The sequence below is a fragment of the Opisthocomus hoazin genome, chromosome Z (assembly GCF_030867145.1).
Source record: "Opisthocomus hoazin isolate bOpiHoa1 chromosome Z, bOpiHoa1.hap1, whole genome shotgun sequence".
Classification (NCBI taxonomy): Eukaryota; Metazoa; Chordata; class Aves; order Opisthocomiformes; family Opisthocomidae; genus Opisthocomus; species Opisthocomus hoazin.
Window position 1 is genome coordinate 72,700,757 of NC_134454.1, and position 17,759 is coordinate 72,718,515.

The window sequence follows — 17,759 nt, forward strand, 5'->3', positions numbered from 1 at the left end:
TTTCTCCGTTGTCTCTCCAGCTGTAACCACTTCAAAAGTTTAGACTTCTCCCTGACCTCCACCCTTCCCAACTGTATTGCACACAATTACCCTGGCATCTATTCCCTCTAATTGCTAAAGTTAGTATTTTTGTCCCTTTTCTCTGTGGGCACAGCACACACTTGTCTTGAATGAAGCAGCTTGCCTCGCTTGTTCCCCACAGTCAACTATTTTGTCTTCCCAATACACCTGGTACTCACTTAATAACTCTTACAGTCACTTTATTCAAAAAAGGATTGTCCTTTTATCTCTTGAGGGACTTTACTCACTACCTGATTTCCTATTTACTTTTTCAGTTCTCAATATTTTCTTTTGTTCTACAGGTCTTCTTTAGAATTTTGTCTTTTTGACTATGAAATTTTAAATTCAAAATCTCATTTTTTCTCTCTCATTAAATACACTTTCTATAACATCTTTCATTTGTTTGTTTGTTCTCCTTAGTTTGCTTTTTGAGCATTCTATACTCCAGACATTCACAATCATCTGATATTTTACTTTTATTGCTGATCTAATTGTATTTTTTTGCCAGTTATAATTCCATAAATTTTTTTAAGGATTACCTCAAAAAAATGAGAATGCAGTATTATGTGTTCTCCATTTCAAATATAAGGCAACTAAATTCTAACCAGTCTTCCCTATTACACACCTCTTTTACACTTCACTAAATGATGTACTGCTCTCTGTGTTCATATCTCACAGGCAGCGTTAATATTTATTCATTCATTTGCGCACTGGCAGGCATCCTTTACCAAATGTATTAGTGCTAGTTCAAGAAGCAAGCACTCCCAGCTGTTTGCTGCCTCTTCCTTCACCTTGAGGTTACTGCCCTTTCTGCAGAGCTGAAAAATGGAGCCAGTACACACAATTCATCACCACAGGGCAAAATCAGAAGACTTTTCCTCTCAGGCAGATTAAAATAAGACACTGCTCTTTGCACGGAAGTACGTGTACATGGTCGTCCCCAGCACTCCATGGGACTGAAGGAGTAGGCAGCTGAAGGGAGGCAATTCCTGCACTCATTTCTGAAATGAACACGAGACAACGCCCCATGTCAGTTATTTCTGATACTGAAAACACATTATTTCAGTTCCAGTTTCAATATGACTTCTAACAGCTTTTTAGGGGTGCACTTTTTTTTAAAGCAAAGCACCTGAACGTGTAATTTTGCATTCAAATCCCACCGTGCAGTTGGCTCTGGAAGACGAGAGGCTCGGCAATGTCCTGCTCATCAGCATCCCACGCTCTCCGCACCAACCCAACTGGCTGGCACTGCTGGCGCGCTCCTGTGGCCTTGGCTCCACACCCAGGGCATGGATGGCTTCAGCCTCAAGGCTGAGGCAGTGACAACTTTCGTAAATAGCAACCGTAATTCATTAAAATGTTCATAGAAATAAACAGTTCTAATAGTGGGGAATGATTCCTTTGGGGCAACAGTTAGACTAAAAAGATAAGAAAAATCTGAATAAAGAGACTAGCAGCGTGACGCACTCTATTGACATTGCAAAAGGAAAAAAGTCAAAGAGATTTTATTACCCAATACATAGGAGAATGTAATAATAACTAATTCTGCTAAGGGAACAAGCAGGAAAGACACAGAGCAGTACATTCTTCTAAAAATATGCAGCATTTGTCAAGGTGAATTTAACTGTAGAGCTCAGAAAAAAGAATGCACTGTTCTGGATCAAAATTGTTTTCTAACAACCATTTTTACCAACAAATTACAGTGCTCTTGACTTTACAAAACAGCAGTCCTCCAGAAGCAAACAGGTTCGGATCCAGCCTGACTTCCTATTTGTATCAATCATGGGATATGCTCTAAAGAGCGAGTATCTATTTCCTGGAAGTAGGCAACTGGCTTCTATTTCCAAATGTTCTGAAGAGTACGTGCTTTTTGCATTATTACAGCTTTGCAAATGTAAACAAACAAATCTTATTTTAAATTTGATGTAATTATACAATATAACATATGCAATACTTCTGCTATAAAATACTATGTATTTTTCTATCACACGTGGCATTCTACTCAATGTTGAATAAACATAAGAAATTATTATCATATATTTATAATGAATAACAGAAGCTTTCAAATACTAACTTCTTGAAACTTGGCAAAAATTTCCTCCATTACCTGTCCTCCATAATAAAATTCCTCAGAATCATTATCTCCTTCAGAGTCTTCTTCAACTGTGCTGTTGTGCCGTGACTCCTTAAAGGAAAAGGAAAGTTAACGGTGATACAAGTGACACGCTTATCTTGCACTTATAGTTCCAATTATAACTACAGGAGTTACGTTTTTACAAATAAGCTCATAGTACCTTTCATTAAGAAATCTTTTAGTATAATTTTTCCAGAAGAGTACTAAGGGCTTGTTTTAACAACAGTGAAATATCAGACCAAACAAGCACCTACTAACTGCATAGATGAAAATACAAATATATGTTGAAAGAAACAATAGTTTGTCTGGCTACAGACAGAGTGTGGTTTTTTAAGGAACTGGGGAATTCAGTAGACTACATGGGGACACTTCACCCCATGTTTTTGCTAAACAAAGCATAATTTACCCATCAAGACAGGTTCTGGACTTAATTCATTTGGTGTTTCAGTGATCTAATAAAATTTTAATTTGCTTTATTCTGGTCAATCAGTTCTAATAGTTTAAGGGAGTAATTGAGTCTGACCATGAGGTCTCTTGAGTTCCTTTCCATGAAAACCTGACACATTGCTGCTTAATCATTATTTTCAACAAAAGTACCAGCCTGTTGCCAGCAAAGTTCAAACTTAATTTTCTGACTAGCTCTGTTCTGAGACTTTGAAAATGAAGGATTAGAAAGTACTATGACTACCCAAGTAAAACCTGCTCTAAATGGGCTGCTCTGTGAATAATTGCACTTGAGCAAATAGAACTGAAGCTGACACAGACTGCAACTCAGCATGAGCTGAAGTGTTATATTCTGCTTCCCACCAATGGAACCTTTACTTATAATTATGTAATTGCATGAAGGTATTAATTCTTGTTTCCCACAATCCATGTGTTATTTCTAGGCCCTACACTGACAACGCTCCCCTAAAAAACACCTGATAAAAACATAACTCTTCATTTCAACCTGAACATTATGTACTTACTGCTTATTTTGTATTTATGTCCTGCACAGAGATGCCATAATGGAATAGAAATCAGATGTATGCATCAAAGACTAGGAGTTATCCCTAACTCTCATATATTCATAAAAGCCCAATATACCTTATCATTAATTTCTATGGTCAGACATTCTAAACCTATTTCCCTACCTTTGCCTCTAAATTCCTGCTCTATTCACTGCATGTATACAAAGAACAAAAATTGTATTATTTCAGCCAATTTCACGGCAATTTTCTACAACACATAAAAATAATTTCTGCTTCTAATTCACTGAAAAGAAACAGTGACTCTCGTCATCTTGGCTTTGTAATAACTTTAGCTCAGGCGGAAGTCTGTGCTAAAACAAAACTCAACTACAAAAATTAAACACAAACCAAAGAGAAATGAAACTCTAGCAATAGAATAGTGGCAAACCCACCCTATCCTAACCAAAACTCTAATTGTCTAGCCAACAGAAATAGTCAGTGTTACATTTTTAAAAAGGGAGGTGTCAGTATTTTCATATTTAAGTACCTTGTTCAGCTATAAACAAAAGAAAAGCTCAGACTGTGTCCCACAGATGCTAACTATGTTTCAGGCTTTTAATCAAATGGGTAAATTCTTCCTGCATTTGAATTTCTAACATTTACCGACACTGAATACTATGATGAGGCAGTAGAAGCACAGTACTTCCAGTGCAGCTTTTTACATCAAATCAGGTTCCGTCTACTAAAAAATCAACCATACACATTAGCACACCTGGGCATACTTATCTCCCCTTTCCAGGATCAAATACAGATCAGAGCACAATAAGCAGTTGTCAAGAAACTGAGCAGTCACCCTTACCAAAGGAAGCCTTTAAGTCAAGCACCTGAATTCTTGACACAGTGCTCAATTTCTTGCTTGGGGTAGGAGCCCATGTGGTGTTTTCTTTGAGCCCATAACACTGTCAAGCCCTTGCAGACTCCACGTTAGCACCACTTCTTGCTTGAGTTAATGTCTCAGTTAGCCTGGGCATGGACCCATGCCAGAGGTTCAGGACAAAGGCAGCTGTGACTGGAAGGCCTTAATACTCCAGACACTATTTATGGCAAAGAGAGTCATGCAGAGGTCCAGAGACTCCATCGGGGCCACTGTAGGCCACGTGAAGAAGAAGTGAGCTAACAAATGGGATGTGGTCCTATGTGCAGGAGGAGGCTAGCAGGTAATGGCATCATGATCTACTTCTCCATGAAAGCTGTATTTTTAGGGCAAACAGGGTCTATACCACTGTTAAGCAAAAAATGAAATAAATGCCAAAACTGTGTTTCCTAAGATGGGAGCACCTCTATCCTAACTAAGCAATTCACTGGTTAATCCACATATGAAACCCAGAGAACTATGCTCATCTTCTAAAATGTGTAAATGTGTACAGTTTGCATAAGCACACATTTGATAGGAAATCTATGGTAAACATTGGTATTTTATTCTTAACTGTTGTTTCTTAAAATAATTTACGTTAAAATACGAACACAAGAAATACATACCTCTCCATTCTCCCTCTGTAATTTTGATTTTATGGATAAGCAATAGTTGACATCACTGGTTTTTCTTAATTCTTAAAAGAAAAGGGAAAATAGGGAATATCTGTGAAAAATGTGAAACAATTTTGTATACGCAGACTTGAGATACTCAGTTGCAGTAGTAGAGCAAATAAGGAACAAAAAGGTACAGATGTGAGAAGCATCAAAGAGTTTACAATACAGCAGTCTAAAATCAAGAAGCCCCTCTGTCTCAGAAGACTCATAATTTTAACTGTGAAATGAAACTCAGCTGATCCATGTAGAATTTTTGTTTTTCCCAATCCGTGATTTACAATTTAGTGTCTTTCATTAATTTTGTATACTTCATAAAAGAATGAAAAATCAAAACCCCTCAGCAAAATTAAATCAGATAGTTTTCTATACAAAACATAGGTTTTTATTCTATTTTAAATGACAGGCTTTATTTCTTTCTAAATTACAGAAATATTTGCACGTAAAATTTATCTTAAACTTCTGACTTATAATGGCTAGCTTTTGTCTGGGTGCCGCAGCACAAACTTCAGTAAAATTATTCTTGATTTACATCAGTTTAAATGAAATCAGAGGCTGAAGATCATATTGGCTTTCCTGTGGAATTCAAAGCAATTCTGTGTTACGCAAAAGAAGCCCTAAAGCATTGTAATAATAATAAAAAGACTGCAAAGTCAAGTGTTCCTATCTGAAGAACTGCCAGAATTAAGACTGCTCTATGCAGTTTCTCCTGCAGCCTTAAATCATCAGGGAATTTGGCTGCTAAAATCTAGAAAGTCGCTATTGAGTATGCACAAATCCTGATTGTATTTTATATAAATGTGCCTATATGTCTGTAAAGCATACCCTTTCATGTATCAAATACTTTTTGAAAATATGGAAATTATTCCAAATGAGAGGTTCCCAAAAACACTAGGAAAAAATATACTTTTTTTCTATAGTCTTATTTAGTGAAACAGCTGAACCATTTTGTTTGAAATTTCCTGAAATAATTCACCAGAGGCAACTGTAGTTACAGGCTGTTTTATCCCCAATGGTGAAGATTTAGTGAAGTTTTAAGCAAGTGAGCATGAAAACTTATAATTGGGAAGTATTAAGCACCTCTAACTGTATTCAAGGAGAATTGCTTTCGCACAGATTGCAAGACATTAAAAGAATAAAATACATTCTGCCTACACAATCGTGTTGATCCACAAAAGAAATATTTTAATTTCTTCTATTCTGAAATGCAGGACAACAGCAAGACTGTGAGAAAACAGCAAACTGTACAGCTGCACACATTAACATCTAACCCTTGAAGTTCAGGCAAGATGTTGTCTTTCCTCACAAAATATCAACTTGATATAACACTCAGGACGTAAGATTACCTGTAGCAATCTGGTGGAAAATTACTGGAATTGGCTCTGTTGTAACTAACACATCTTCATCGTTATCAGAACTGGAAACATAAGTGTTATCTATGAAAGAAAAATGTCTTGCATGGTGAAGTCCAGTTGTGCTCTGCCAGCCCCTTCCCACATTGCCCATCCCACCCCTGTACCCCAAGAAAATACTCCCCAGATGTCTGGGGAAGCCAACCACTGTGATCTTCCGGGTGTGCTTTTTTTCCCGTCAGATTGCCAACAAAAAGAAAAATACGAACAGGATGGAAGATTCGGACCCGAATTTTATACAAGCAAACCCCTGGAGTCCAATGTCATGGCCTTCATGAATCACACTAAGTGCTGCTCTGAACCACCCCACAAGGCTTAGGGGGATTTGAGCGAACCCTTTCCAAAATGAAGACTTGTTCTATGCTTTTTGCTACGCCTGACACTAAAACTCGAGCTAGATCTGCTGTGCAGAGTGAAGGCTGCATTCAGAGCTGGGTGTTAACAGCCCATTATGCAAAATACCTGTGCCTCATTTTGCCTAGTCACATCAAGGCTGTTCAAGTATCGTCTAATCAGTGGATAACCTTTCTTGAGCCTCATTCAGGAACAAAAAAAAATTCCTCCCTCTTAACAAAAACATTAAGTATGGATATGAATATGGAAAGTCTATCCCAAATTCTCTTGCAAAATGTGGGGAATTAAGCTGAGGAGTGTGCATATTGTGTTTTTGTTTTGGTTTCTTTTTTTGCTTTCCAACCAATTGTTTAGTAACAACACACAAGGAGCAGCAAGTTTTTATGTAGTATCTGCAGAAGCTAATTTTGCATGAATTGCTGAACTGCCTGTGAAAGTAATAATATTTTGTTTTCTACTGATCTGGGCTGAATTGAAACTTATGCTCTACAGTAGAAATGCTGACAAGATAATCACAGATAAAAGAGACAAATAAGAGAATTGAAACAAGGACTTGATCTATCATAATTCCGAATACTCTGTTCCCACAGCAGCAAAGTGTGTGAAGCCACATGTAATTTTAAGTATACTGCTGCAGTCTCAAAGCCTCTGACCAGAGGGATTCCAGCAAAATGTTAAAAGATGTTAACATCAATTGAACTGTAAATTCAGCAATATTGTCCTTCGCATTAGAGAGGTTCGTAGCAGCCTGCATGAAGACGAAGCCCCTTCCTCGCACGGATGTGCCATGCTGCCGTTGGAGACTGGCAGCTGCACCGGCGCGTGGGGCTTTCCCAGCCTGCCACCTGTGAAACAGCCTTTCTGCCACATTCACACACACCTACCGGGTCTGACACCACCTCGCACCTTCGCCTACTTCCACCCCTGCGCTGTCCCACAAGGTAATCTGAGTGATTAGCGCCCAGCTCAACATGCACAGATTGCGAGCAGGCGATTGCTGCGGGAGGCTGACACCGCTTTCCCCGGAGCACTGCGCTCCAGTGGGCACAGCAACCTGCTCCATCAGCGCAGTCGGTATCTGCTCAGCTACACGCCTGGCAGAGGGATACATTTTAGAGCCACGGCATCGTGCGAATAAAATGAGGTTCCTCCAGCCACCTGCCAGCATTCACTCCTTCTCCCACTTCTGTCTATCAGCAGGACAGGCTGCGAACTGTGCCTCCAGGACAGCTACCTCACCCTCTCCATGAACCCCTGCCTTGGCTACATCTGCATGCTCCACCTTGCTGCCATCTTTTCAGTGTCAGCCTCACCACGCTGGATGGCTCTGGCATATACAACACTGGCCCATTCCTTTCCCAAGTTTGGGAGTGTAATTTGCTGCTATGGAGTCTAATCAGCTGCAATAACAGCGGCCACCATCTGGCTGTAAATATACCTAACACCATGTATTTGGATGGGAGAAAGGAAATCCACGTGCTAGAACTTCTTGCTGTATGGAAAAGTAGGAAAACAACAATATGTGCTGTACAGAATAGATATTTACCAAGATATACATATATGGGAAAAAGGACTGATCATTTACAGGTTTTATAGATTTCAATTACATTTTTAGGCCCATTGTCATTCTTTCTTGGCAGCTGGATAATATGATTTTCACTGCCAAGTTTTTGTTTTCCTTTTCTATTTGGCAGCCGTTAGGATTTTTTTCTTTCCTTCCACCAGTCTAATGAATCTTGAAATTCAGATACTGGTTTTGGTTCGCTTTCTTCAACATCCAATTTCTAACACACTACACCCAGGACCACCTCTCCCCTTATGCAAAGGACCTAGTGCCTGGACCTTGTGGAGGGATGCAGCAAACCACTCACTGCCAAACTGGTTCTCTCCGTCTCTGCTGCAGTCTAGTGAGGTCTAACAAAACCACGTTTCTGTTAACATGTGTGGAACTCACAAATCACTGGGATAAAAGACTACAGCGGCTCTACAAATTTACGGCAGCCAACACATATCACTCTGAACATATACTCATTAGCAAAATGCCTGCTGCTGTAGTGGTTCTCATAGGAGTCATGATGCACTCATATTAATGGGACTTTACTCATTGATGTTATATTCTATAACTGCTGCTTAGGAGCATTATTTTTCCCCAGTTGTGTCAAAGTTATGAGAAAATAGTCACAGAGATATTTTGCTGGAACTGTTATTATCTGCCTCTAAAATTTTCAGTGATATTTTCACAATTTCAGCAATGTATATATAACTTTGAGACATTACTCTCTCAACACTATTCCTATTAAGTTATTCAGTGTGCCTTTGTGAGCATATTTTTAGATTTTGCTCGTAATTATGAAACTTTTGAACACCTTCCATTGTCAAAAGTTGTCATGTCATATTACAGTTCCCACAGGTATGCTTTAATGCTCAGCTGTTTGCAATCTTTTGGTGCTTTATGAAGCAATTCAGCAACAGCTAGGCACTGTTATCAGGGCCAAAGTGGTGATGCTGCATACACAACAGCAATGCAGGGAGCTAGAGAATATGCCATACTCAAAACTCTTCTGAGAATATCTAGAATTTACTTGTGGTGGTATCATTTTTTGCTGAATGAACATCATTATGTGTAGTAACTTAATCTTTTCTATTTTCATATATTTATTACATGCATTAGCAATTCATCTGATGATCAACTCTGACAGCCTTCTCTTAGATTCCCAAATTTGATCCATTGTGTATTACACACTCTTAATCTCCAGATAACACAACGTGAGTATAGCTACACATTAACGGACTTAAACCTTGACCTGTAAAGACTCATCCTGTGAGAAATTTAATTTGATCAGCACATGTTGCTCTGAACTCTATCATCTAGCAGCAATACTCGAAGATCGTCTTCCAGTTGAGGAGGACATCAGCACAGAGCTTCCCAGACTTGGCACCATCGCACCCTGACATGTCCCTGAAACATCCTTTAAAATACATGCCAGAGAAGAGAGCTGTCATCAGCAGTAATGTTAAGTTAGAGATTTAGGACAAAGAGAGTCAAACGAGTATTTTTAGGACCAAAGCTGTAAAACGGCAAAGAGTCATTGTCATTCCTAACACAATAAACACCTCTTCTTCACAAAGCAAACACAGACACTGCAAAAGCCTGAGATATGAATGAAATCAGCTTTTCCAAAGCCCTGATCAGTAAACAGGTGCAGCTGGTTTACACCCTCCTCACCAAGTTAGCTACAGCGTAAAATGTTCACATTCTATCTGGTTTTAAAATACAGGGGGTGATGGCAGAGAATATTCATTGGGTTTTAGAGCCACCAAAGTCACTCAGGCTTGTAGGCCATCAGAGCATGCTGCAAATAGCATCCGTAAGGGACGCTTGAGGTCTTTCAGACAGAAGTTTGCCAGGAGATGAGATCTCGTGCTGTGGAAGCAACTGGCTGGTGCAGTGCCCCAAGCTTGCTGCTTAGTTAGGGGTTTCCAGAGATCAAGTTTTGTGTCTTCTTAACATCTTAATCCCTGAAATGAACATCTTAATCCCTGAAATGAATAAATCAATTGCTGACATTTAATAAAACAATCTGATAATAACATGCAATGCAGATTTTTTTTTGACCTATTTGTCCCCCCTTTCATTGTCAGCTCAATGTTGTAACCAGTAAATCAATTTATCACTAGTATGACTGTGTATTTCATGAATCTCCGCTTCTCCCCTTACTACATGTCGAATAGATTATTAGTAGCATAGTTTTCACTCCAGTTTGTACTGGTAAAAAAAAAAAATCATAAAGGTTGTTAGATTCTTTCCATTGTATTTAGCATCACGGATGATCCCATTGTATTTAACATCACTGCTGATGCCAATTTCAACAGACACAGTCTACCGCTTATCAGTGAAGAAGATACTCACTTCTTTAGAGATTCTAAAAGAAACAAGAAATATTTCTTCTAGAAATATTACAGAGATGTTATGCATAAAGATCAAATAAGGCCAAAATAATAAGGGTTTAATAGCATTGATGGTACTTACACTACTGAATACTCCCAGGGGCAAAATAGACAACATGGTGCAATCCAACAGTACTGCCATGTACCTTCACTTGCACAGCACCCGTTCCCCTCTCCTGCTTCCGCTAACCTCTGTGCCACCTGAAGTACCTGTGCAGTCTCTTCATGAAGGGAATCAGGGAAACAAGCTAGCTGAAAACTAGCTTTTGCTTTGTTGTCTTTCATATGAATAATTCCCCTTGTCTAGACTGGCCGCACAGTTACACACATGCTTTTGCCAGCCTGGCTCAGAGCGTGACAGGGAGGCAGCACTGAGCGGCTGGGAACAGTTTGGCAAGCTTACTTTACTAAGGACAAACCTGTACACAAACCCTTGACTCCAACTGACCCTGAGAAGCATCAACGCACAGTCCACAAGCTTAACTTGAAGAACCTGAGTAGTGTCATTAAGGCCTAATGCAGAAATGCTTTGCTGGCCCTGTGCCAGGCTGCTCAGCCTGGTGAAAGACCAAGCTTTATCTGCCCTGCCAAGGGGCACTTGGGTGCTTTCTCACTCCTGTCGCTGTTGCCTCCAGACCGAGAGAGCATCACAAGCTCCGGTCTCTGTAAACTTGTGAACTGCGTTTTCTCACCCTGACCCAGCTGACAAATGACACCTGAAAAGGAGAAATGACTGTGAAAATAATCTAACTAATGGAAAATATTTAGCACAAGGATGCATCTGGAAGACATCAACATCCTTTCAGATATTCTCATGTGAATATAGCAAACTGTGGTAGCATTCATACTTCTGTCATGCACAAGAATGTTGCACTATACCTGGGTAGTCCTCAGAGACATGCACTGAATAGGATACACTGTAAAAAGAAAAAAAAAGAAACAGTAGCATTAACAACAACAACATTAACTGCTGGCATGACATTTTCTTTTTGCTCCTGTCTTATTTTATGCTTGTTTATAGGTTCCTGACAGTTTCCAGGACAGAAGGTAACGGCTATTTTGACGGCTTTTGAAGTGCTCAGCTGAAAAATAAAGCATCATGCCCATTTCGAAAGCTTATGTCACTAAATCGGAGCATCCCGATTTGAACCTTCTTAAAAATAATATCAAGACTTCATTACCTTCAGTTTAGAGTAATATTTCACAATATCTGCAGTTATTCTTAAAAAAAAAAAGTTGTTCTTTGAACACCAGAACTAGAAAAGCACAGTTTTGCCTGCACCTGGTTTCTGCGGTTGATTCCAGACTCAGTGGCTTCGGAAGTGTTTTGGTTTCGGCTGCCGCCAGTAACAAAAGCGCCACGCGGCCGCCCCTCCCCCTGCCAGGGTGTGGAGGAGAATGGAAAGAAAGAGGCAGAAACCGGTGGGTCGCGATAAGGGCAGTTTAACAGAACAGCAAACAGAGGGAACAGCAACAACAACGATAGAGATAAGGAGAAAATACGACACAAACTCGCACAACAGACCCTCTCTCCCGGACAGGACCGGTGCCATGCGCTCCAGAGCCGTGAGTGAGTTCCCGCTGCGCCGCCCCCCCCACCGGAACCCAGCGTGACGTCACATGGTATGGAATACCGGGCTCTGTTTGGCCAGGTGGGGTCAGCCCCCACCCCCTGGCTGTTCCCCTTCCTGGAGTCCGGTGAAAACTAACCCTGTCCTGGCCAAACCCAGGACATTATCCACCCCTTATTCCACACCATCTACGTCATGACCAGGTCCCCCATTGTCCAGCTGATCACCACCACTTCTCCTGTCTCCAGATATCATTCCCTTAGTCTATGGATCATCACTCTAAAGTGTCCGTTGAGTTCATTTAATCCATGACTTCAGGCTCCATCTGTCATAATGGTCTTCCGTGGCAGGAGAGGTGATGTGTGGTGATGGGCAGTCACTTGCTGCATCCGGAGCTCATGGCTGATGTATCTGGTGCGGCCCGTGCCCACAGTCTGCAGGAGATGTTGATCTTCATGAAGTTGCTGGATGCCAATTGTTGAAAACCAGGTCCAGTTCCATCATCGCCGTGCTCTGCTAGGTTTTCATCGAAAAAGTCCATCCTTCTTTAATCTGGACGATTCTTACTATGCTGCTACTGGTACAAAATATAACAATTAAAACAGTGATAACAGACAGTGACAGGGTTATTTAACAATTAACTTTATACAATTTATTTATGGACTATTCTCGCCCAAAATCAAATCCCCATGAGGTACACATCGGACTTCCCCATCCTTCCGCATTACCCACCAGGTACACCCAGGTCCTTGAGCAAAAGCAATCCCACGGACGGGCTTGCCTTTGCCCGAGGCAGGACTAACCCAAACCGTCTTCCCTAACATGTTCCGCATGTGCACTACAGGGACTTTATCCCCTTCTACGGGGCGCTGAGGTTTTGACTGGGCAGGACCAGCCCGGTTGGTGGACCCTCTGGTGTTAACCAACCAGGTGGCCTTTGCTAAATGAGTATCAAAGTTTTTGAAAGTACCACCCCCCATTGCCCTCAAAGTGGTTTTTAGCAGCCCATTGTAACGTTCGATCTTTCCGGAGGCTGGTGCATGGTAGGGGATGTGATACACCCACTCAATACCGTGTTCTTTGGCCCAGGTGTCTATGAGGCTGTTGCGAAAATGACTCCCATTGTCCGACTCGGTTCTTTCGGGAGTCCCATGTCACCACAGGGCTTGTTTTTCCAGGCCCAGGGTGGTATTCTGGGCAGTGGCATGCGGCACAGGGTAGGTTTCCAGCCATCCGGTGGTGGCCTCCACCATTGTGAGCACATAGCGCTTGCCTTCGAAGGTTTGTGGCAGTGTGATGTAGTCAATCTGCCAAGCCTCCCCATATTTATATTTTAGCCATCGTCCTCCTTACCACCGAGGCTTTACCCGCTTGGCTTGCTTGATTGCAGTGCATGTTTCACATTCATGGATAACCTGTGCAATAGTGTCCATGGTCAAGTCCACCCCTCGGTCACGAGCCCATAGGTATATTGCGTCTCTTCCTTGGTGGCCCGAGGTGTCATGGGCCCACCGAGCCATAAACAGTTCACCCTTATGTTGCCAGTCCAGATCCACCTGAGCCACTTCAATCTTAGCAGCCTGATCTACCTGGTGGTTGTTTTGATGTTCTTCAGTGGCCCGACTCTTAGGGACGTGGGCGTCCACGTGACGGACTTTTACAACCAACTGCTCCAGACAGGCAGCAATATCTTGCCACAATGGGGCAGCCCAGATAGGTTTGCCTCTGCGCTGCCATGTTCTTCTTCCATTGCTGCAGCCACCCCCACAAGGCATTGGCCACCATCCAAGAGTCGGTGTAAAGATAGAGCACTGGCCACTTCTCTCGACTGGCAATGTCTAAAGCCGGCTGGATGGCTTTCACCTCTGCAAACTGGCTGGACTCACCTTCTCCCTCAGCAGTTTCTGCAACTTGTCGTGTAGGGCTCCATACAGCAGCCTTCCACCTCCGCTGCTTCCCCACAATGCGACAGGACCCATCCGTGAACAGGGCATACGTTTTCTTATCTTCTGGCAGCTGGTTATACAGTGGGGCCTCTTCAGCACGTGTCACCTCCTCCTGTGGTGATGCTCCAAAATCTTTGCCTTCTGGGCAGTCCATGATTACCTCCAGAATTCCTGGGCGACTGGGGTTTCCCATTCGGGCACGCTGGGTGATCAGCGCGATCCACTTACTCCACGTAGCACTGGTGGCATGATGCATAGAGGGGACCCTCTCTTTGAATATCCAGCCCAGGACCGGCAATCGTGGTGTTAGGAGGAGCTGTGCTTCAGTGTCCACCACTTCTGAAGCAGCTCGAACGCCTTCATATGCTGCCAGAATCTCTTTTTCAGTTGGAGTATAGTGGGCCTCCGATCCTTTGTATCCCTGGCTCCAAAACCCCAGGGGTCGACCTCAAGTCTCCCCTGGGGCTTTCTGCCAGAGACTCCAGGTTGGGCCATTCTCCCCGGCTGCGGTGTAGAGCACGTTTTTAACATCTTGCCCTGACCGGACTGGACCAAGGGCTACGGCATGAACTATCTCCCGTTTAATTTGTTCAAATGCCTGTCGTTGCTCAGGGCCCCATTCAAAATCATTCTTCTTCCCGGTCACGTGGTACAGAGGACTTACAATCTGGCTGTAATTTGGGATGTGCATCCTCCAAAAACCCACAACACCCAGGAAGGCCTGTGCTTCCTTTTTGCTGGTTGGTGGAGACATAGCTGCTATTTTGTTGATGACGTCCATTGGGATTTGACGGCGCCCATCCTGCCATTTTATTCCCCAAAACTGGATCTCTTGCACAGGTCCCTTGACTTTACTTCGCTTAATGGCGAAACCGGTTTTCAGAAGGATCTGAACTATTTTCTCCCCTTTCTCAAAAACCTCCTCCGCTGTGTCACCCCATACAATGATGTTGTCGATGTACTGCAGATGTTCTGGAGCTTCACCCTTTTCCAGTGTAGTCTGGATTAGTCCATGGTGGGACTGTGTTTCCACCCCTGGGGCAGTGGATTCCAGGTGTACTGGATGCCCCTCCAGGTGAAAGCAAACTGTGGTCTGCACTCTGCTGCCAGAGGGATGGAGAAGAATGTATTAGCGATGTCAATTGTCACGTACCACTTGGCTGCCTTTGACTCCAGCTGATATTGAAGTTCTGGAACGTCTGGCACGGCAGCACTCAGCGGTGGTGTGACTTCATTCAGGCCATGGTAGTCTATTGTCAGTCTCCACTCTCCAGTAGATTTTCTCACTGGTCATATGGGACTATTAAAGGGTGAGCGAGTTTTGGTGATCACTCCTTGGCTCTCCAGCTGGCGGATCAGCTGATGAATGGGGAGAAGGGAGTCTTGGTTGGTACGATACTGTCGCCGGTGCACCGTTGTGGTTGCGATTGGCACCTGTTGTTCTTCCACCCTCAGCAACCCCACAACGGAAGGATCCTCCGAGAGACCAGGCAAAATGGACAGCTGTTTAATTTCTTCCGTCTCCACAGCAGCTATGCAAAAAGCCCACCGATACCCCTTTGGGTCCTTGAAATACCCTCTCCTAAGATAGTCTATACCAAGGATGCACGGAGTCTCGGGGCCAGTTACAATGGGGTGCTTCTGCCACTCCTGCCCAGTGAGGCTCACTTCAGCCTCCAATACACTCAGCTCTTGGGACCCCCCTGTCACTCCAGAAATACAAATGGACTCTGACCCTTTGAACTCTGATGGCATTAAAGTACACTGTGCACCAGTGTCCACTAGAGCTTTATACTCTTGTGGATCTGACGTGCCAGGCCACCGAATCCACACCGTCCAATAGACACGGTTGTCCCTTTCCTCCACCTGGCTGGAGGCAGGGCCCCTCTAATCCTCGTCAGAGAATTTGCTGCTCATCTGCTGTAAAAATGACTTGGAGGTCCCCTCCAGAGGATCGGAATCAAGGTCAAACTGCTTACCTGGTCTGGAGAGCTGGCTGCTGGAAACTGGAGCGGCACTTTCCTAACAGAATCCCCTTTTGTGATTGCTTTACCTCGCAACTCATGTACTCGTGCCTCTAGACTTGAGGTGGGTTTTCCATCCCACTTCCTCATGTCCTCTCCGTGGTCACCCTGGTAGAACCACAGGGTGCCCCGGGGTGTATAGCCTCTGTATTCCCTCTCCTGAGCAGAGAAATGCTTGCCCCTAATAGCTGAGACACTGGCCCGTACAGGTGGGGAGTAGGACATATTCCTTTCTAGTCGCTTGACCAGTTTCTCCACGGCTGAGACAAGGGAGGAAGAGAGACTTTCCTCATATTGCCGGAGTCTGACAACCACCTCATCCACTGTTGGTGCCTCTTTACCTTTCCAGTTTACAACTGACAGTGAGTTGGCTTATGAGGATGGTGCGCTCCGCACAAACTTCCTTCACATGGATTGTGAGCACTGGAGATCATCTGGGTCTGTGGGTACCTGCTCATCGTCTGTGTCACAGTAAACCAGCTCCCGCACAACTAATTCCCTCAAGTACTGAATACCCCTTTCCATATTGGTCCACTTGCCAGGATAGCATACAAAATCGTCACTGAAGGGGTACCTCTCCCTCACGCCTGACAGAAGTCTCCTCCAGAGGCTGAGGACTTGTTCCTTGTTTCCAATGGCCTTGTCAATGCCCCTGTCCCTGGCCAGGGATCCCAGCTGCTTGGCTTCCTTGCCCTCTAATTCCAAGCTGCTGGCCCCGTTATGCCAGCACCGCAGCAGCCAGGTGACAATGTGCTCGCCAGGGTGCTGGCTGAAATCTTTCCGCATGTCTCACAGCTCGCTCAGGGACAGGGACCGGGTGATGATCTCTGTCTCTGTCTCCCGCAATGACCCTGGGTCATTGTCATCCCTCCCGGAGCAATCTGCTCTCTTTGCGTCTTTCTTTAGTTTTACAGGGGCGACTGCTACTGGCACAGGTTGGTCATTGGGCTCAGCAGCGATGTCTGCTGCTGGAGCTGGGGCTGGAGCAGCTGGTGTGCCCTCCGGGGAAACTGAGGCAGACCCTGCAGCTGTGGCAGTGGCGGTGCCGGTCGGGGGGGCTGTGACTGCCTGCTGGGCTGGAGGGGCTGCAGGGCCGGCTGGGGGGGCAGTGCCAGTTGCAGCGCCTGCCGCTTCGTTTCCCACCCTTTCCCCTTTAAGGGCACTGAATCAGGTTGAACAGGGAAGCTCGGTAGGCGTGGGCCAGACCCCAGCACATTGTGGTGATTTGTGTCTCTCTGGAGTTCCCAGGGTGGCAGCACACTTTTTGCAGATATTTTACCAGATTGTCCGGATTATGTATTTGTTCAGGGGTGAGTTTAAAAGACACCACGGGTGCCCATTGCTCTAGACACCTGCCCATGCTGTCCCACACACCCAGCCACTCACAGCTATCCAGCCCCGTGGCAGGTCTCTGCATGATGTTCTTAACTACTTGTTTAACCCTAAACAAGATCCAAAACCCATTCAGGAGACAGAACAATAGGAGAGTGCTGCCCTGAGCATCCCACAGATTGGGTTTGATTATTCACAAATTCTAAGAAATAGGATCCGAGGTACGGAAATGACCGCAGTGCTGCATGCAAATAGAAGCCTAATTTCATGCACATTGATGTTATCATGTCATAAGTCGATATCGTACAGTAGAGGAAAATCATCATCCTGATCTTTTTCCCAGCCATGATGAACAGCATGGCAATGAACACATAGTGCAAGTACGGATTTACATAGCAGAGCCACTTCATCAAAGTCAGAAATTTTTTTTTTTTTTTTTAC

The 17,759-nt window shown here is 43.7% G+C and overlaps 1 protein-coding gene across 1 annotated transcript in view; it reads right to left on the minus strand.

Annotated features, from left to right (window-relative positions):
- The window catches only part of PARP8 (poly(ADP-ribose) polymerase family member 8), a 117,686-nt gene that overhangs the window by 48,178 nt on the left and 51,749 nt on the right, over positions 1–17,759 (minus strand). The window contains exons 3-6 of the mRNA XM_075411223.1: positions 11,325–11,362; positions 6,078–6,167; positions 4,684–4,754; positions 2,168–2,245 (exon numbers count right to left, since the gene is read on the minus strand). Coding sequence (XP_075267338.1) covers positions 2,168–2,245; positions 4,684–4,754; positions 6,078–6,167; positions 11,325–11,362 — 277 coding nt within the window. The remainder of the gene's footprint in view (positions 1–2,167; positions 2,246–4,683; positions 4,755–6,077; positions 6,168–11,324; positions 11,363–17,759) is intronic.